The sequence below is a fragment of the Mus pahari genome, chromosome 3 (assembly GCF_900095145.1).
Source record: "Mus pahari chromosome 3, PAHARI_EIJ_v1.1, whole genome shotgun sequence".
NCBI classification, from domain to species: Eukaryota; Metazoa; Chordata; class Mammalia; order Rodentia; family Muridae; genus Mus; species Mus pahari.
The window spans coordinates 134,058,409-134,080,483 of NC_034592.1; the positions used below are offsets into that span (position 1 = coordinate 134,058,409).

Here is a 22,075-nt window from a genome sequence, read left to right on the forward strand (position 1 = left end):
TTAAAAAAAAAAACAAAACAGGTTATAAAGTGCTATTTGTTTACTGCGAAGGCTTCAATCTGGAGGTTCTATGGGACATACACCTGAAACATTCCCTCTTGCTGTTGGCTGTACACAGCTGGGAGGAGGTTAAGTGACAGAGACTGAGACAAGTTCCAGCAGCTTGACCACAAGTTCCAGGAGGCACCATTCAAGGCTTCCCACATCTATGATACTGTGTTTCTCAGAGACACTAAATAAGACTTACAGGAATGAAACCAAATCAAGTCCTTTCTCCAGAAATACTGTGCATTTTGTCTGTAGAAAACAGAACTAATGTATGATTAATTTTATCTTTGCTTCTAAAAAGCCCAATGGAAGAATGTTTCAACTTTTACCTTTTCCTTTAAATCAGGGTCCAAATTATCTACCTTTCCAAACCTATCTGGAGAATTCTAGCCATTGTTCTTTTAATGCTTCCTTTCATTAAAAAAAAAAAAAAAAAAAAAAAAAAAAGGATGTCTTAATGAGCAAAGTGGCCTAAGCTCTCTTGCAGGTACCCAATTACCAACAGAACCCAAACATCCATCTGCCAGCCCTCAAGGATGAAGCTGATGCACAATGAACGTCTTGTCTTTGTCTCTGCCTGGTCTGTAGCCTCAGAGCACAGAATGGTCTACAGCTTCAAGAGCGACCCACAGGACCCTTCAACTGCTAGGGAGCCTGCGCCCCAAGCCCAGCCTCCCCAAGACTGGCCCTGGTCCTGTCAGTCCAGTCTATCTCCCCATCTATCCTGGAGCCACACATGGTTGGGCTGCTGGCTATGGAACGAAGCGCTTAGTGCTTTGATTTGGTATCTCCTGCACAGTACGCCATTGTGCTCTTTGTGACAGGCACTGGCAGTGCTCTACCGCTGTGCCATTCTACCTCTATGGCACAGGGGTAGAGCACTGCCAGTGCCTGTCGGCTGGGGCTTCAAAGGATCTAGATGATTTTCCAGATTGGGAGAGCTTGGACACAGGCTTCCAGAGACAGAGGCTCCCCTTCCTCCTGGCTGGACCCATGTTCCTATGCTCTTGTCAGCCCCAGGAGGACATGAACAACAGTTACAGACCCAGTGTGCCTTCGTTTTCTCTTCTCTAGTACCTAGGGCTATTCCCATCCACATAGCTCTTTACAGTACTCCAGTGAAGGCACCTCTGACTTCACAGGTAGTTACTAGGCTCCTAAGAGAAAGGACTTCTTTAGGGTCACTATGAAATTAGCCTACAGGTCTGTTCTGTTTATTCCTCTACTTACAGGCCACTGAAGCCCAGGGAGACAGTCAACAGGCTGCTCAGACAGGAGCAAGTGGTTGAGTATGCCCTTGGGAGGAGATGGCAGTTTTTCTAGTGAAATCATCCTTGTGGCTCATGGATTCCAATCACACTTCCACCCAGAAAGCCTGGGTGGGCCTCATCTTAGTGATGTCAGGAGCAAGAGTAACTTGTGAAGCGAGGGTGCTTGAGAAGAATGCCCTTGTAGGAATCTTGTAGTCCTATGAAATATCAAACTCTTAAGAGTTTGTGCATTAACATAAAAAGGAGAGTGGAAGACCGGCAACATGAATTCTGTATTGACATTTGGTTCTTAATAATAACATCCAAAATGCGTTCTGTTCTTATAGCGCTGTGACCACGACTGCATCGGGTGGAGGGTTGATGTTGCCGGAGTCTCCCTTGCAAGTGGGAAGGAGCTGGTGATTGAGACGCACTAATTTCTCCTTGGGACCTATATGCAGCTTGGTGGGGTGCTGCAGCAGGCACCTCGGCTCTGACAAGGGCTGGTGATGCAACCCTAGCAGGCCTGCAAACACATGGGCAGAATCTTCTGCCCCAAGCCCACAAGAATACTGACGCTGACGGGGCCAGTGGTGGTAGCTCCTGGAGAGTAAAAGGGAGGCTGAGATGTTACATTCTTGAGGCCTTCACAGGAACATGTCATCGTAGCCCGGTGGGGGAAGATGGTCAGGATTAGGTCTGCAATGTAAAGAGGGTCTAATGAATTGGAGAATGAGGCTGAGTACACAAGAAACATGCCCCGTACGAAGGAGGCCCACAGAGTGACATGGAGTTTAAGATCATGAACTCTAGGGCCAGATGGCCTGGAACTAAATCTTACCATGGCTCAAACACCCAGTCTCCTGGCCTTGCCCTTCTCAACTATAAAAGGACTACTGACATAAGCATTTCTTCTCCTGTGTCCTCCTTGCAGGGTCACCAGTGTCCTGGACAGTTTTACATAAAGTTGATGCAAATTATAGTCATTTGAGAGGGGCAACTTTGATTGAGAGAACATGCCTCCACAAGATCAGACTATAGGCAAGCCTGTAGAGCACTTCCTTAATTGATGGGGGAGAGCCCAGCCCATTGTGAGTGGGGCCACCCATGGGCTGGTGGGTTCTGTAAGAAAGCAGGCTGAGCAAGTCAGGGAGAACAAGCTAGCAAGCAGCACTCCTCCATGGCCTCTGCACCAGCTCCTGTCTCCAGGTTCTTGCTCTCTTTGAGTTCCTGTCCTGACTTCTGTTAATGATGAACCATGATATGGAGGTATAAGTCAAATAAACTCTCTCCCAAGATCCTTTTGTTCATGGTGTTTCATCACAGCAATGATAACTCCAACTAAGACACCAAGGGAAGAAGGTGAGGAGAGAACTCCTAGGCCTCCAGGGAGTCAGCACGGCAGCTGTGCCTGGAGTCAGATACCTCGGCTGCAGTGCTGGACTAAGCTAAGCAGAGCTGCCATCAGGTCCCACCTCAGCATACCTGAGTGAATACCTACCCAGATGGGCTGGTCCCAATAGGTCCAAAGGGGTCAAAGCGAGCTCCTGGGGGCACAGCACCAGGAGGAAGCCGGTTTGGGAGGCCTGACGATGGGTCAATAAGTGCTCTTGGGAAGCCAGATCTCAGAGGATCCACAATCATGCCACCTCTCTGACACCTGAGACAGGAAGGAAGCTGGGTAAGCAGATGTTACAGAGACTACTGCCCTTGAAGAAGGGAGACAGGCATATAGTGAATAAAAATTGACCAGGATGACTACTCTAGAAGTCCTTGAAGACATGAGATCAAGTCAGAAGTGAGCAGAATACAAAGCACCCAAAGCTGTGCACCCCTGAAGCCAGAGGGCCTGCAGCAGCACACACCTCTGACATGTCTTACACCTAGGAAGACCAACTGGTCAAGAACCAGAGCTAGAATTGGCCAGGATCAATACAGAACTCTGCAGCTCTGCAGAGTTTGTCCTAAGTCTAGGAGTAATAGCATCAATACCATGATGAGAGTTTGCTATTTTCTTAAGGGCCTCAGCACAGCTGCTCACTGCCTGTGGGTTGCCCAAGCCTGGCTCCTGCCATTCTCTGTCCCTCAGTGAGTTCCACAGACCTGACTTCATGCACTCAAGCTGAGATGAATAGGCTACTGTTCCTTACATGCTGAGGTCACTGTCTGAGCCGCTCTGTAGAGTTAAGTGAGTCCTATGATCTAAAACTGAGATGCTAAAAGTGGGGTCACTCTTCAGCAGGAGTTAAACCTCATCTGACTCACTCAGAGAACAGTGGAGAGCTGAGGCTACAGAACCTTTGCTGGATACAGGATGAGAATCAGAGGATACTCCCTTTGTGGAATGAGGTAACCACTAAATAGCCTGAGCTGTTGTTACTCTACAGCCTGTGGCCCATTGTGTGGTTTTTCCTTTTGCATCCTTATGACTCTTACCCAGGAGGGTCCCAGGTCTTTCTCTGAGCTGCTCTGGGTATGGCAGAGCACAGAAAGTAGCAGTGACTCCTCAGCCACTCATCTACCTCCTTCACTCCAAAGGGAGGGGAGGCTGACGAAAGCTCTAATATGGGATGAGCTGGGCTGCAAGCTACTGAGCAAATTATACTGCTGCCTCCCCAGAAATACTCACCCAAAAGGGTCTAGGTCATCTCCCCCGACAGCAAATGGGCTCAGGGGATCACGCCTGAAACAAACAAGGACAATTACCACAATTCCCAGAGCAGCCAAGCACCTATGCTCCCAGGGGCTTGAAGCTGATGCAGCAGAGACACACTGAACCCCAGACAAGGAAGAAACTTTCATAAGATCACAACCTAAGGAATACTTTAAAGTGGTCCTTAGCAGAGATTAATACTGATAGCATTAAACTGGAAAAAATATGAAGAGCTGAATGAAAGGTAAAACTGGGTGGATTCGGGGGGTAAGGGGGCACGCGGGGGTCTGGACTCAGTGGTTAAGAGCACTGGCTACTTTTCCAAAGGACCTGGGTTCAATTCCCAGCATCACATCATGGTTCACAAGCACCCATAACTCTAGTTCTAGAACATACGGTGCCCTTGTCTGGCCTCCATGGGCACAAGTCACACATGGTATACATACATGCAGCCCAAACACCCATACATACATAAAGAATTAAAAGTGAAAACGGAGGCAGCAGAAATGGCTCAGCAGTTAAGAGAGCATACTGCTGTTTCAGAAGACATGTTTGGTTCCTAGCACTAAATTAGATGGCTCACAACCACCTGTAACTCCAGTTCCAAGGGATTTGACACCTTCTTCTGGCCTCTATGGCTGCTTGCATGTATGAGGTACGTATACATTCACAAAGGTACAAACACATAATAAATTAATCTTTAAAAAGGTAAAACAATAAAGGGCAAAGTCTAGATAAAGATAAATTATTAAATAGCCTCCAAATATATTCTATTGTAGTCATACTTTGCTAAAATTCTTATAGTTTATGTAAGTCAAGAACTTGATACATGAAATATTACTTCAAAACAAAAACCCGGCAGCTAAAGTGTAAAAGCTACTCAGGTGGAGCAAGACAGAAGCCTGGGAGCCAGAGGGTAGTGTGTACTTCTTGGCCTTCTATCCATCACGGCCCGTGCACACTTTCAAGCCCACCGGCTACTGTGAAATCCGCACCACAGCCGGCTGGTGGCCATTGGCTATAAACCTCTGCAATCTCTAGTGTTTCCCCTTTCCCTCCAAAGGATTAAGTTCTTCCTTCTCTGCGAATGCCAGAGTGCCAGAGCAAAACTGAGCATGAGTACAGAGCATAACTAAAGGTTCCCAAGGAACCACCATTTCCACTTCTCTCTCCAGACCAGTGTGGGGAGGAGGAGAAACAAAAAACAGCACAAAGGAGGGGAGGAGCTGCAAGGCCCACTAAACAACTCAAAACTGCCAGGAGGAGGGAGTTGCTAGGCCCATCCCATACTGTACATACTCAGGCCGCCAGGGCTATCCCCAGGGCTATCCAGCAGGCAGGCAGCAGGTGCTCCCCAGCCTTACTACAAGGCAAACACACTTAAGAACTCACTCCGCGAGACCTGGGAACCCCTTTAAAATACATGACAGGGGCCATCATGCTGCTCACTGTTCCCTATGGCTTAAAAAAAAAAAAAAAAAAATCACCTTGTGCACCTTAGGGCAGCCAGAGTTGTGTCTGTGTTCTGGACTTGGAGTAAAAGATTTTATAGCAGGCTGGCAGGGGCCTGTCACAAAATCTCTGCATCCCCAACTTTTTTTTTTCTTTAAATTCTGCTAGTTTATTGACTGATTGATTGGTTTTCATGACAGGGTTTCTCTATATAGTCCCAGCTGTCCTGGAACACTTGCTCTGTAGACCAGGCTGGCACTGAATATATATAGATCTGCCTCCTGAGTGCTGGAAATAAAAGCATATGCTACCACTGCCTGGGTCTAACGATAACACCCAAGAAGGCTCAATGATGGTAAACCAACCTTTAGGACAAGAAAGGACTTGCTGATAGGATCAGCCTCAAAGAATGGACAGCAGTGATTAAGCTAGAAACAAACCTGTATAGTCCCTGACATCACCCTTGGTTCCTATTCCCAGTCAAGCATGCTTCCAAATGAGTATCTCAGCTCAATACACTCTACCAGAAACTGTCACCCTGTCCCTGATTTCCTGCCCGTGCCAGCCTCTTACTGTCCTTTGGCATGATATGGCTATGGCCCATTTGAACTCTCAGGAGCTATCATTACTCAAAGGATTCCCACAAGCTTGTACTAACCAACATTGCTTCACAGAGAGGGGAGGCTCAAGAGGAGTGGTTCTCAATCTTCCTAATGCTATGACCCTTTAATACAGTTCCTCATGTTCTGGTGACCCTAACCACAAAATTATTTTATTGTTACTTCCTAACTGTAATTTTGCTACTGTTTGAATTGTAATGTAAACATGTCAGATGCAGGATATCTGATATGTGACTGTGAAAGGGTCATTTGACCTCAAAGAGGTAGCAACCCATAGGTTGAAGCACTGCTCAAGAGGCTTCATGCAGTAAGAATGCATGAACACACAGGACACCTTTTTCTGAGGCGATATAACAGCTATCAGTTACTGAAGTAGGAGACAGGCAGAGTAGCTGTACACAGCTCCTGCTCCTGTAAGCAACCAAGCTTTGTTCTTGGAATAATCCAGACCATTATCATCACTTCTGAAACAATTGCCGATGCACATTTCAAAAAGAGGAGCCCAGAAAGGCTGTGTCACGATCCAACACTCATGAGCTGCTTTACTCTGGCCACCTTTCTATACAGGAATAACAGAACCGACCCCCTTTCCTCTTATTTGGCAATTAAAGAGATTATGTCTGATATCTTTACACTTAGTATGGTTACTCAGAACACAGTAAATATTAACTATGTTAGTAGAATCAGAGTTGTCATAGTCTCACTAAGACTCATTGAAGGGTGAAAAAAACCCAAAATCAGTAGTTAAAGGGCTTTACGACCAGACTACATTTAAAGCCTTTAGATGGCTCCCATTTCCTCAGGATCAAATCCAGCTGAGGCACATGCTGTCTGTCCACTGTTGGGTGCTTCACACACACCTCTTCTTACACGAGCTAGCACTAGTAGCAGTTACTCCCACCCAAGAGGAGTCATAGTTCCATTGGCTCTACTGTTTCCTTAAAAACTAATCACTTTGAATAGCATCAAGTTTATACTGATCTTTTTAAAAAATATATATAGACAAATTTTATGTGTACGAATGTTATATATATATATACCTCAATACCTAGTGCCCACGAAAGCCAGGACACTGGATCCCCTGGAACTAAAGTTATGGATGGCTGTGAGCCATTATGTGGGTGCTAGGATTGAAACCCAGTCCTGTTTAAGAGCAGTAAGTGCTTTCAACTACTGAGTCATCTCTTCAGTTCCATATACTTTTAAATCACAGTTAAAGAATGGCCTTTGTGAAGTTTCTGGTTCTTTCCTGCTCTCTTTGCTTCAGTGCACCTCAGGCATACTGTCACTGTTTTAAAGACAGATGGGAAGGGTGAAAGGTGCAATTAGTCCTTACCAGCTGGAAGCTGCTTAACCATTGGGGCGCATCTCATCACACACTGCCAGATGATGGATACAGAGAGTAACTTACAGATAAGAAAAAGCAAAGCCTTTTTAGTGAGACTCAAGTTCAAACTGCAGTTTTACCATTTAACAGCTGTATAGCCTAAGGTAAGCCACGAAGTTTCCAGGCCCAAGATTTTCTTCCACAAAATACAGACAAGAATATCTATTTCTGAGGGTTGCCATATAGATTAAAGGATAGTGTTTACTACAGCATGATACCTGGTAAAGAGTCCAATAAGCAGTGTTCAATATCCTACTATTACTATAACACAGGAATTTGTATTTATCATTTGTGTGAAAAACACCAAGTTCTTTTTGATATTACTAAGTTTTGAATGCTATTTTTGATATTTTTAAATAAAACATATGAGCTTTCAGCAGATCTATGTATCTCAGAATTGGTGTTTTCCAAATGTTCAAATACTCTTTCAATATAATGGATGAAAAGATCCATTCAAAGAGCTTGAAGTGATATACAGACACACAGAAAGTTCACTGATAACAGATGAAAATGCAATACTGCAATTAACTCATAAAGACAATTACTACTTGTCAATCAGTGCTCAGTATAACAGCAGAAAATAGCTACAGAGGATATTTGGAAAGAATATATGTGTTCTGACTCTACTGTCAGAACACAGTACCAGAATGGAGTTGTGTGAGACTTCTGAGAGCTTGTGAGAAAAGTCTAAGAGAACAAGAGTCTTGTGAAATCAGGGTCTCTGAAACACAGAATTGGTATTGGAATGTGTTTCTGTGCTCCTCCCAATGTAGGTGTAGCAGATAGGAGTTTACTTCAGCTGTTGTTATTCATAAGCCTCCATAGAAAACCACCTTTTTTGCCATGTATGGCTTATCCTTGTGATTGAATACCATACATGTGATTCTTCTTAACCCTGAGTATAAATTGAAATAAATCTAATAATAATTTTTTTTAAAAAAAATCTAAATAAAGTTGGATATTGCATACCTTATTTCCAGGCCCCACTGCCAACTAGAGCTGCAACACTTTGACTCTTTATTCCCCAAACCTGTGCCACTTTACATAAAATCCACATCACTTAATGACTGAATCCACAAGCAGAAATAAGAATCCAGCTGAGGGCTGGAGAGATGGCTCAGTGGTTGAGAGCACTGACTGCTCTTCCAGAGGTCCTAAGTTCAATTCCCAGCAACCACATGGTGGCTCAGAACCATCTGTAATGGGGTCCAATGCCCTCTTCTGGTGTGTCTGAAGACATCGACAGTGTACTCATATACATTACATGAATAAATAAATCTTGAAGACAAAGAATCCAGCGGAGTGCAGCTAAGTGGTACAGCACATATGAGCATGTATAAGGCCTTTGGTTCCATCTCTAGCACGAGGAAAAGGGGGAAACTAAATACAAAGAGAGGAAAGGCATCAAGATATCTTCTTTTTTAAATGTATTTAATTCTTATTGTGTGTGTGCACAGATGGGTACACAATTAGATAAGGAGTATTTATGGCTACTTTCAGTGAAAACCTGAAATGCTTGAAATATTCTATGCATACACAGAGGTCAAAAAAAAATCATAGCACTTTAGTAAAATAAACTAGCAAATACTAAAAAAAGACATATTTAACATTTTAATAAACAAGGCTATTAAGATGATGTAGAACACAAACTGTAAAAAAATCACATGTAAAGGCAGCTTGTTAAGGATCAAAAATAAATTTAGAATGACCTAAATACGGGCTTTATACTAAAGCTTTACTTTTAGGGAAGCTGGATAAGCAAAGGAAAATTTGTTTTCAAAACAATGGACATGATTTGAGGCAGACAATTTCCTGACTATTTGCAGACAGATGGAGCTAACGTAAGTGGGTTAGACTGAAAAGACCAACAACGAAAAGTTAGGCTTAGATTTAAAAAACAAAACAAAACAAAACAAAAAAACCCCCAAACAAACAACCTTCCCTTTACCAGACAAAGGAGAGGGAAGGAGGGGAAAGGAACTAGTTATCTTCTTTTTAATGTCTTCTTCTGTGTGTGTGCATGCAAGTACAGAATTAAGTAGGGCAGCTGTTAGTAATCCAGAGCCTTCAGGAGAGCCAAGTCCCTAGCCACCTGGCATTCTCCATTCCAGCAGACTGACCTCTCCAGTTATACTGGTACTGAATGTAGACAGGCCACTCCACACTTCAGAAATCAGATCCACGTGTGAGGGCAGAGTGGTGGCTCAGGTGTGGGGCAGGTGTAACGAAGGCATGGAAGGTGAGAGGTGAAACACAGGTTTGCACTATGTGGGAAGGGGCAGAGGCTTCTAGCACAGTTTAAAACTATTCAGTGATGCCTCTGTTTAAAACTATTCAGTGATGGGGTCATCTGCTTCGGGTCTTAAAATCACTCATTTTGTTAGTTGTCCAGAAATTAGTCTTAAGTCTTGCAAACATACTGAGACCATGGCTAGAGCACTTGGTGGGAATGAAGATACCCGGACTGCATACCCGGTCACTCATCCTAGTGACCTCGGCAGGCCATATTGCCTGTGCCTGTCCATGAAATAAGTAGGCTTTTCAGCACAAGAGAACTCTAGGAACTTAGAGTTCTCAAGTACATTTTGTTTTCCTCATTCTCTCTATAGGAGCTAATATTTTAAAAGATTCACTAAACTGACTTGTCAATTAATAATTTTAAGAATTTAATTCATTACCTTTGTCAACTAACCAAAAGTTTACAACTCCTAGCCAACATAAAAAGCCAATGGTAGTTGACACTGAGTGCTTATTATATGGCATACAGTGACTGCTTCCCTATTACAGTGCCAGTCCCTGACTTAACCATATTGTCAGCTCCACACTAGGACATGCTGTCTAGACAGACTACAGTTTCCTGGCCTTGGTCTCCTTCATCAGAGTAGAATTCTCCAGGACTACTACTGCTAAACTAATCTGCAAAGACCTTGGACATCATTCATTCATTCATTCATTCATATAGCAGCTATTCTGGCCATCTTCTGAAGCTGTCAGAGGTGAGGGTATACAACAAAATGCAGTGAACTGGAGAAGACACTGGGGCTGCATCTCCTCCAGGATGGCATTCTGTCCTTATGCATTTCCCCAAAAGTCTGGCTCACAGCTCTACAGAGTAACTGGGATTCACCTGGACAGCATCCTCCAACCCCTGCACACAGAGGGCTGTGTGAGCCCGAGAAAGGAGACAGGCAGCTTAGAACGCTGGTAGTCAGAGTAACTATCAGTAGCACCGGAACTCAAATCTATTCACATTTCCACTTTTTTACCTCTACACACCAATCCTTTCAACAAATCTGCTGGAGACACTTGGAGACCAGGGAACGGTCAACAGCAGGATGGGCTGACCTTTGGGGACTCCATACTTACCAAGCAGGCTGCCGGCTAGTATGAGGACGGTGTGAGGAAATCCGGAGTGGGTCCACCTCTCTGGCAGTGGCAGGTGGAAACTCCCTCGGGGGACTGTTTGCACCAGCCTTCTCCCACTGCTCATGGATAGGTGTGATAATTCCAGATCTGATCTGAGACCGAAGCTCCTCAGTGTTCTTATAGGTCCTGCAGGATTGAGACAAGAAATCAGCTTCCTGCAGTTGGCTGGGAGTCTCATGTACAGTATTCTGATGGCACGGACGACGACGGCGGCGGCCCTGAGCAGCCTTGGCCTTGCACTTGGCCTGTTTACTATGGTGGTGACGGGCCGTCCGGCGGACCTGGGTGAGGGGGGCAACAGCCTGACGCTGTCTCCGAGACTTGGGCCTAAGTTTCTTAGGCATCTGAGTTGCCCCTCCTCATTTACCACCCCATCTGAAAGAGGTGAGAGTAGGGGCACAGCCTGCACTGGCTGCTCTTCTGTTCCCATGCCACTCCTCCCTCAGCTTCATTATGTGTTCATCACGTGTCATGGAAGGAAAAGGCTCTGTGGGAGGATGGACTAAGTTCCTGGTCCTGGGGTGGAGGCAGGGCCTGAGGCTCAGTTAAGCCAGATCTTGGGAAGGATGCCTCTACCAGGTGTCTCTTCTCACCAAGAGAAATAAGCACCATGAGCTACAGCTGAGGTGTGGTGGCCAGATCAGGCAGCAGAGAGAGGGCACAACTCTAGGGCTCCTTAAAAAAATGGCAGTTTAAAGATGAGCCAAGTCCTGGTCCATAAAGCAAACTCCATACCTGAAGTCCTACACAATGTGTTCCCTGGCCATGTGGAACCACATCAGAGCTCAAAACAAACGTCTCTGAACTTGTGGAACTCAATCATTTCCAGAGAATGCAAGGATCAAAGAGGAAAAAGCTGAACTCACATTGCAGTGTTCTGAATGCAATGTTCCCCCATGGTCTCGGCATTTGAATACTTGGCCCCCAGTTGGTAGCAGTGTTGGGGCAGGTTTAGGAGATTTGGCCCTGCAGGAGAAGTTTGTCACCTGACTGGGTTTCAAAAGCCATGCACTATTCTGTTTATTCTCTTGGATTCCTGCTTGTGCTTCAGTATGTAGGCCCTCAGCATCCTGCTCCAGCCTGTGCTTGTAGCCATGCCTCCTGTCCATGATGGACCTCTAGCCCTCTGGAACAATAAGATAAACTCTTCTATAAGTTGCCTTACTCACGGTATTTTAAAAAGTAACTAATACATAGCCTGCCTCCAAAGAGATGTCTCAAGACATAAAATACAAGAAAGTCTAGTCACAAAACTTTACTTTCACTGTAAAAAAAAAAAAAAAGTCACTTTCAGAGGCACAGGCAGGAAGCACTTCCAACCTGTCTCAGGAAACTAGTGCTAGTCAATATCAAAACCAAAACTAGACAACTAAACAAATAAAATTACAGACAAGCATTTCTTTACCAACTCAAAACAAAAACCTTTCAAAAATATTAATAACCTTAAAAATATATTCAAATCATACAATATAACCAAACAATTTATTCTAGGTAAGCAAGGCTGGTTTAATATTCACAAATCAATGTCACCCACCATTCTAACAAATAAATAAACATCAGATAATTATACCAACTGATAAAGCACAAAACAACATGATAAATGCACTCATGGTAAAAAACAAAAACAAACAAACAAAAAAAAACAGCCCAACAAAGGAACTAAGGATATAGGAAACCGTCCTCAGCTTACTACAGAGCATCTACCACATGCCCATAGTTAACAATACAATCAGTGGTGGAAACTGAATCCTCTACCCCTAACTGTGGGAACATGACAAGGAAGCTCTCTGGCAATTCTTATTTAACAACACTGGCAGCTATAGGCACTGTAAAAAGGGAAAAGAAGAAAATCACAGAGATTAAAAGGTGAGGAATGAAACATTTTGCCTATGACAAATTTCCAAGGAAATCATGCCTCAACAAGACAAAACACCTCAAAGTTTCATTCACTAGTAAGGAAATGCAAATTAATGATCCTAATGAGAGATAACTTCACATTCAACAAATAATATAAAATAAAATGCTAGGACAAGATGCAGAGAAGTGGGCATACTCATAACAAGTGAATGTAAATGATTCAGAAAACATCAAAACTAAACCAAATATGAACTTAGCACAGCACTCTGGGGTCCCCCATAGAGAATAAAAAGCACAACTGCACACAGCCTGTGTTCAAATGCTATGGCACTCATATCTGTGATTGCCCAACTAGACACAATCTAGTCACTTATCCTTTGACCAGTGAGTGAGCGAATCAACTGTTGTACACACAACATAAAGTATACTCAGTAAACAAGAGGAACAAACAGTTAAAGTGCACTACAGTTTAGATGGATCGATCACAAGAGTATTATGCTGAGTAAAAATGCCAAGCCCAAGACTACATATTAATTCTATTTATATAAAATGTTTAAGTGAAAAAATTTTAGAAATGGAGAACAAATTGCCATGGAGGTCCAGGGATCCTGGCCTACTTAGCAAGATCCCTACACCCACCCACCCACCCACCCACCCACACACACACACACACACACATTTACTTCAAGTTTTGAAAAAACAAGAAAATGAAAAAAATGTCTAGGAACCGTGCTAGTTAAAATTAATTAAAAAGACATAAAAATTAATGTAATAGGAAATATTTAGATGGATTAAGAAAAAAACCTAAAAGATCCGCTCTGAAGAACACTGTTGGGATAGGTGCGGAAGTCAGAATATAAACTGCATATTAAATGATATACTGATGCTACATTCCCAAGTGTGATCATTGTTTCAAAGTTAAGTCAGATGATATCCTTATGAAACTGCTAGTCTAAGGAGACAACGTAGGTGGAAGTGTTGGAAAAAGGATAAAGCACTTGCCACTAAGTGTGAGGACCCTAGAACCTATAAAGCCAGGCACAGTAGGATGCACTGCAATTCTAGTGACCATATAGCCAAAGAGGATACAAAAATAGGAATCCTTGAGGCTTGTAGGATTAGCTAGCTTTGAGTACACAGCTGCAAAACAACAGAGAGACCCTGTTGTAAGTGAGGACTTACTCCTGAGGCTGGCCTCCTTCCCCCTCCCCTCTCTCCTTCCCACACACACACATACACACACACACACACAGAGTTGTTCCATGCTGCAGAATTTAAAGAAGTAAATAAAGTCTGTAAATAACACTCAGATGGTTTAAGAATATAAAACAACTTAAGAAAATTGAGCAAAAGAAACAAAATGTTAAAAATTGGTTAATCTGGGTAATAGCTAAATGGGTATCCACTGTGTATTTTTGCAAACTGTCTCTCTTCAAATTTCAAAATTAGGAAGTCAGAAGAACGTCTGCACAAACAGGGAGAGAACACATGGAGAAGTGGCCAGTGAGGACTGCCACCCAAAGTACACAACCAACTCTTAAAACTGAGCGAGACGGGGACAACCTAAGTTGACACTGAGCAAAGGATCTAAACAGCCTCCTCAAAGATGACACAGGGAAATAAGTCCACGAAAGACGACCCACACCCTGCCCACTTAACACAACTCGAAGCCACCATCACACGGCCAAATGCTGGCACAGCATGGGCTGGGCAGCAGCAGCCCTCCTGATTCCTTGAGAGCAGCAATGCAGAGCAGCACAGCCGCTTTGGAAGACAGTATGTATGGACTCCTTTTCTAACCACGACATTCTGAAGAGGTAAAACTAGGGAGACAACAACAGGATCAGTGCTTCACAAGGACCGTGGGGGAGGGGAACACACAGGAAGAACACAAGGATGCTCACAGTGTAACACTGCATATGCCACTGTCTGTATGCCCAACTTCACATACCGCACAACACTAAGAGTGACCTCAACATGGAAGTGATGTGGCTTATGACTGAGGAACCTCTCTGGTGCCACACAACAGTGGGAACGGTGAGCAGATGGGAACTGAATTTTGACTCTTAAAAAAAAAAAAAAGCTGGGAGTGAAGACACACTTGATTTAAGCATACTTTCAATAAAGAACTTATTCTTTTTTTAAAGTGTCATGGCACATGTGTGATCAGAAAACAAATCTGCAGTCATGGTTCTCTCCTGCTGACTATGGAGCTCAGGGACAGAACTCAGGTTGTCATGCTGCACAAGCACCTCTACCAGCAAGCATCTTTACCCACCAAGCCACTTGCTGGCCCTAGGGATCTTATTGTTGACTGAAGCATTAGCCTAGCCCCAAGACTGTAGCCACAGTAGTATCTGTGCACTCTTAAATGCATGATTTTACTTCATGAGACATTTTTATATGTCTCGTCTTCAAACAAACAAGTATGTAAAAAGGAGGGAACTGAGAACTGGCTGTGCCTAGGGCAAGTTCTTCTGTCAACCATACTTATCTCCAGGGACTTTGATACCATTCCTTATTTCTTGCTACTGAGTCCCTCTGCTTTTTCTCATGGAAAAGACACCTTTTAGAAGTACCTGCGGAAATCACTCAGGTCTTCTGCATCAATATAATCATCTACGTTCAGAGTCAAGTCTGCTATTTGCATTGTGTTACGTTCCTAGAAAAGTGAAAACAGAAAATGAGAGATGGGGTACATTTTCCAGGTTACTGCTAACAGGGGAAGGTGGGCAAGGAACTGAGGTACCCAGTGAATCTGGAGCAACATAGAAACCCAGGCCCAGCTAAGGGCAGGCATCTTGCTCAGGAAGGGAGCAGCACACAGCATGGAGCACTGCAGACTGAATACTAACCGACACCCAGCCTGAGGGGGCAAGCAACAGTGGTTTCTAGGGTTTGGGGTACTGCTTTTGGAAGCCTAGCTTTGAACCTATTTTAATGAACTATCTCCATTCTTTTAATCCGTTTAAATTAACCCAAAGGAATTGTTTGCACCTAAGAACCCAGTTCTTAGAAAAGAATTAAATGTTCATCAGTAAGGGAAAGGAGAGTGACGTAATAGAGTAATGAAAGAGAATGAGGTATATCTGTGTTATGTAAAGACCTTCAAACACATTGTATGGAAAAAGTCAAGTACAAATAATACAGCCAGACACTTTTGTGCACATGCAACCAAGACAAAATGGAACAGAAAGAAAGTCATCTACCTCAAAGTGTTCACAGTTCAGGGTAAAAATACAAGCACAGATAAGTACATAAATACAAGACATGGTATGTACCAAATGGAAAATAGAATAGAAAGCTATCATTTAGACTTGTCTGGCAGGTGGGGTGGATAGTCAGGGCGTGCGCATGCACGCGTGCACACACACACACACACACACACACACACACACACACACACACACACACGGGGGAGGGCCAGGCTAAAGGAATGATGGCAGAGGGTATATGTGTGTTTGTGTGTGTGTGTGTGTGTGTGTGTGTGTGTATGTGTGATGGAGGTGGTAATCTCCACAGCAAGAAACAAAATGTAAAGGGTCCAAGGCAGTAAAACCTCTTACTTATGAAACTAAGAGATGCTGCAATTTATCTCCTGTGCTGTTAGTGAGTGAGTACTGCTGTGGACAGGGAGTTCCTAATGAACACCTTTGTGCACAAAACTCTTCTACATATTCTGTTGGCTTTTTACCTCAGGAGAAAGATGCCCAAAGTGGAATTGCTAGGTAAAAACTTTGAGGTCATTTCTGAATTCAATGTTAAAATGAGTTTCTAAAAGGTATCTCGATCCCACACCATTAGCAGAACCCGGGTTCAGACTCACCATCACGTAGATGACCAGGTTTTTCTCCACAGAGACAGCTTTCAGAAGAAGTTTTCTGGCTCCATCCTTAGACTCATACCGGAAGGCATACACTTCTTTATTGCTGTTCCACTTAGCTGGCAGTAGTTTTGACTTTATATCATCGGGACCTGGCTGAGAAGATACCAGGCTTGAGAACAGGAAGATCTTGGCCCCAGAACCCAAAACCATGAAGGACCATATTACCCATAACTTAATCCCATCCTTCCCATCACATGTGTGCAGGGATACACACCTAGTTAGAGGTCTAGAACTAACACTCTTTTCAGCTATTTGGTTGCCTTGATGACAACACAGGAGGAATCTGTCAAGAAGCTAAGGCCACGGGCTAGGAATAGAGCTAAGTAGTAGAGTGCTGCCTAGCATGTATGAGGACCTAATTCCCAGAACCAACAAAAATTAAAATAACTACTGCCTTGGCTTAAATCATCTCTCTACTGTATCATCCTACCAAGAATAAGACCAGTGTGAAATTAAAAGCAGTATTTGCCACAGTTCACACCTTGGGTTCTCTGCACTAGCATCACAAAATGACTGGAAGCCCAGATCCTAACAGCAACTCTCCAACCCATCAAGGCGGTCTGATACAAATCATTACTGTATGCCCCAAATGTAACACACAAACAAGATTTAAAAGTTGTAAAATAGATACTTGAAGTTCAGTGTCATCAGACAGTGAGCATTATCACTAAAGCCTGTGCACAACCAATATTCCTTGTGTGTATGTTTGTTTGTGTTTACTTTTGTACTTGTATCATTGTTACTTTTCCTTCATATTACATTACTACACATGCAGCTCAGCCAGGCTACTCTGCTAGAGGAACCCATTTGACTCCCAATGCCCACACGGAGGTTTTCAACCATCTGTAACTCCAGTCCTAAGAGATCTGGCATCATCTTCTGGCCTAAGTAGGTACCAGACAGATAAGATGCACAGACATACATGCAGATAAAACTCATAAACATTAAATAAACTAAATATATATTCAAATACAATATAAACTATCTATTCATCCATTCATCCCTTCCAAAGCTTTTGAATTCAGTTGCTGTCCACTTGATTTTCTGAAACACAGTCTCTCACTGAACCTAGAGCTCACTGACTCAGCAGGCTGGCCAAGGAGCTCCAGGGAAGTGCCTCTTCCTCTACTCAACACTATGCCTGGCTTTGATATAGGCACTAGGAATGAAAACTCAGGTACCACGCTTCCAGGGCACATCACCCACTGAGCCATCTTCTTGACTTCACCCTTTCCCTTTGATCCAGTGTTGTCTTGGGAAAGGTGATCAGCATTCTGTAGCTGATCTACATACACAACTATACTGTGTTGCACCAAATGAATGTGCTATGATTTAGAAGTTCATTAGAAGTTGATTTTTTTTTTCCCACATTATATACAATGCTGCTATGGCCATGTTGTTGTACACATCTGGCACACATGTGGAATGCTCAGAGGATAAAAGCAAACTGTGTACCAAATAGTGATACACTTGCAATATGTGAACTCCTGGTTCTACACATGGCCTGAAGGACTGCGATTACCTACTTGTTTGTTTTTGCCAATCTGGTAGACTGTAAAATATATCTGTGTATTCACTGTGATAATCTCCTTTCTTTCCCTATTTAATAATTCTAAGATTTCCCCTGTCTTAATTATGACTTCTATTGCTGTGATAAAATACCATAAGCAACTTGGGGAGGAAAGGGTTTATTTTTATTTACCTTATTATTTAATTTATTTTTCTACACCACAATATATCATAGAAGTCAAGGCAGGAGCCTGGGGGCAAGAACTGAAGCAGAAGCTATGGAAGTGCACTGCTGGCTGGCTTGCTCAGGTTCATTTCATATACACCCCAGGGCCAACTAAACAGTGAGCTGGGCCATCTCTCCCTCATCAATCATTAGTCAAGAAAATGGCCTACAGACTTACCTATCTTACTGTCAATCTTATGGAGCACTTTCTCAAACGAGATTCCTCTTCCTATATAACTCTAGTTTGTGTTCAAAGTCCCCCCCACCCCCCCGCAACCCTTAAATTAAAAAACAAAAAACCAAAAACAACAAACTCAAGTAACCAGGACACCCCCTTTCATACATTAAAATATGATAATAGGGGCTGGCGAGGTGGCTCAGCGGGTAAGAGCGCCCGACTGCTCTTCCAAAGGTGCAGAGTTCAAATCCCAGCAACCACATGGTGGCTCACAACCATCCTTAACAAGATCTGATTCCCTCTTCTGGAGTGTCTGAAGACAGCTACAGTATACTTACATATAATAAATAAATAAATCTTTAAAAAAAAAAAATGATAATAGTCTCAAGTCATAGTGAAAACAAGCAGTGCCTTTCAGGTAGGAAATAAAGTTCTTAAGCAGGACCGCTAAAACAAACACAATGCCACCTGTGAGGCCACCCAGAACCTAGAGCTTCTGTCCAGCCACAGACACGACAGCCAAAAGGAACCACAAATGACAAGAATTAATAACCAGACCGAGGCAAGGTTTGGAAAGCAAATAAAAAGAGCAGCTAATCGTATAAATGGTGTTTGTTTTTTCAAACTTACTAGCTATCAGAGGGCAGCTAAAATAATGAGATGAAGGTCACACCCACCCACCAGCCCAGGACTGTGAGTTTGTCTGGGCATGAGTGACCCTTCAGACACCACTTCTGGGAATTCAAACTTACATGGGCCCTTTGGGAGTCCACCTAGCAGTTCTTAGCACTATGAGGTTTGTATGAGCCAAGACTCAGACGTCATCCTATAAGGAAGCTGTGGATGCATGTGGGAGCCTGATAAGCAATGTCAACCTCCATCCCAGTGTGAGCCTGAGCAGCTGAAGCGGAGGTGAAGTGCGCTATGCTGACAGTGGCACATTACATTGCAGTCAGAAGGAACACACTAGATCTAATTATAGTATTCTAGAGAAAACTTCATGTGTATGTGTGCCTGTGGGTGTGTTGGCAATAAAGAACCAGGAGAAGGAGTAATTCTCTGAAAAACTCCCCTCCGGACACACGCACATAGCGCCCATGAACACCACCTTCATAAGAGCAAGTCTCCAAGATAAGCAATACCCTGTCAGCAAGCACTGACTGGACTCGGTTGGTTGTGAGTGGGATACAGAGGGAGAATTCACAAAGTAGGAATTTAGAGGGGGAGTGGAAGGAGTTGGAAAAAGTTTATGGTCCAATACCATTTATGAAAAAAAAAAAAAAAACCTTTAAAAAGCACACATTCTATCATCAACACTGAACAGCACAACCAGAAGCTGTGTTCCTGAGAGCATGGTAGGATGGGATGGGAAGGAGTGAAGCTAGAGGTGGACAACACAGACGAAGGCCCACACATGAAGGACTTTACACAGCAAATGCAGGGGAGGCCACCCCTGGTGCTTAGAAACCCTTTCCCAGAGGAGTCCCAATCAAACTTGGCTAGGTGACAAGGAGACTGGAGGCCTCAGCAGAAACAAGACATTAAAGAGAAAACAAAACTGAAACTAGCCACAGCCTGAGAAACTCTCTTGCCTTTCTGGGTAACTTCCTAATGTGTTGTGGATTTCAAGGGTGACTCAGGGGTGTTTAAGGCAGGGCTGGTAGACTTTACCCATGCTTAGTCAAGACCTTTGCCTCTCTCCTGTCCTACATGGACAGCACTGGCCCTACCAGCAGGCTCTCTTGGCTTACAGACAACCTGTTCTGCTCCCCACCTCCACACCTTCATTCCAGAGCAAGAAATAATCGCTAGGGTCAGATAAAGCTCACAGCCTCACTGTGGTAAGACTAATGCTCCACAGAAAACAGAAGCTAGACAGGCCCAACACATCATGTGGCTGTCCTCTGCACCTTCATATAAAAATATAAAATATCAAGTGTCCCAGAAGCGTATGTTTGTATCATGTAACTTCCTCAGATGAAGACTCAAAGGCCTGAGACCTACGAAAGGTTAGAACGGGACCGGCTGAAGAGTCTTCCTAGACAGACTGGTAAGGTAAAAAAAGGTGAAAGTCTTCTTAGGCAAACTCTGGAGGCTAGAAACATCCTTTAATGGCCACTGGGCTCACCCCAGTGCCTCTGGGCTACAATGCAACCAACCAACCAACCAACCCAAACTGCACACATAAACAGGTCATGTTCTCTTTATAATCTTCAGACTCCCACAACGCAAAGCCAAATTTTCTAACTCGTATCTATGGCTATCTCCATGGCCCTTCACTGACCTCATCTCACACAGCTACAGAGCTCTGATGGGGAGTAGCCCGTGCCTCAATGAGGGAACAAATCAATGCCTGATCTTTGTTCAAGTCAACAAACACGTTCTTGTGATCAGATATTACAAGCCCAGCCCTAGAGTCAAAAACCAGAGATAAAGTGGGCAGCATGACTCTTTCGCCGCTGAGTTGGTATTACCCAGTCAAATGCATACTTTGTTCCTCTCTTATCACCCACAGAAGGAGGGTGGCAGGAGGCAGCTACAGGGCCAACACAAATACCCGCTGAGTCGAGCAAGCATTACTAGTCTGCTGGCCCCAGGCTGGAAAATAAAACTCTCTAGTAGATAAATTAACAGTTAATAGCCTCTCAATTTTTAACTAGTTAATTAAAAAAAAAAATTTTTTTTTTTTTGGCTTCTACCCTGAAAAAGCATACCCATTAGCAGAGAGTGGAGGGCGAGGGCAACCTGAGCCCAGAAAGGACTTCAGAAGGATGGACAGCAAGAATCAAACGCAGCATTCTAGTCTGAAATCCAAACACTGTACCCCTCGAAGAAGGGGTCCTAGAATATGGCCGAGTGGGTCAAAGTTCACTGCCACTCCCGCAGATGCTTCGGGGACACTGGTGGATGAGGACCTTGGGGAAGCTACCCGCCCAACTCAGTCAGATCCACACAACACGGCCCAAGCGACTGCTGAGCGTGTCAGGGACGCCTTTCCGCTCTCGAGTTCACACGCACGCTGTGCCAGTTGTCGTCCCCAGCACCGAGCGCGCCAGGGTGCGGCGACAGAAGCCTCCGGCCCTGGCTTGGGCACGGTCAGGGCAGGCCTTTGGGCCTCGGGCTGCAGCCTCCCCTCCACCCAGGCGAGCTCCGCCGAGTACCTGGTCGTGGATGCCCAAGACATAGTAGTCGTTTGACACCACTTCCCAGTGCAGGAAGCAGATGAGAGCGTCCTGCGGGCAGCTGATGGACGGAATGGCCGACAGGAAGAGAACCTCCAAGTCCACCATGGATGCTTGCGGCTTCTGTGGAGAGAGAAGCAAAGAGGGGACGGTGCTGAAAGCCGCTCCGCCGAAGAGAAGAGGGACCGCGAGCGGCGGCGACGCCTCCAGACGCTGCTTTCGCTGTCGGCTCTGTCCGCACCGGCGCGGAAATGCGAAAACGCAGAAACCCGCACCGGAAATACTTGCTGACCTTGTAGGCGCTTCCGGCCTGGAAACACCTGCACCGAACTAGAAGGTTCCGCTAGGAAGCGCGCGGGCTAGGGCTTATCTTCTCAAAGCCTTTTTGCCTGCAGCAGGCG

General features: G+C 44.3%; 1 protein-coding gene across 1 annotated transcript; it reads right to left on the bottom strand.

Annotated features, from left to right (window-relative positions):
• Window positions 1-1,246: 1,246 nt before the first annotated feature.
• Psmf1 (proteasome inhibitor subunit 1) lies at window positions 1,247-21,875 on the bottom strand. Its single transcript, XM_021193620.2, has 7 exons — window positions 21,654-21,875; window positions 16,520-16,672; window positions 15,273-15,355; window positions 10,777-10,962; window positions 3,928-3,981; window positions 2,800-2,958; window positions 1,247-1,997 (listed from the first exon to the last, which is right to left on the bottom strand). The coding sequence occupies exons 1-7, from the start codon at window positions 21,780-21,782 to the stop codon at window positions 1,946-1,948; spliced, it is 816 nt and encodes a 271-aa protein (XP_021049279.1). The 5' UTR covers window positions 21,783-21,875; the 3' UTR covers window positions 1,247-1,945.
• Between the last annotated feature and the right edge of the window lie 200 nt (window positions 21,876-22,075).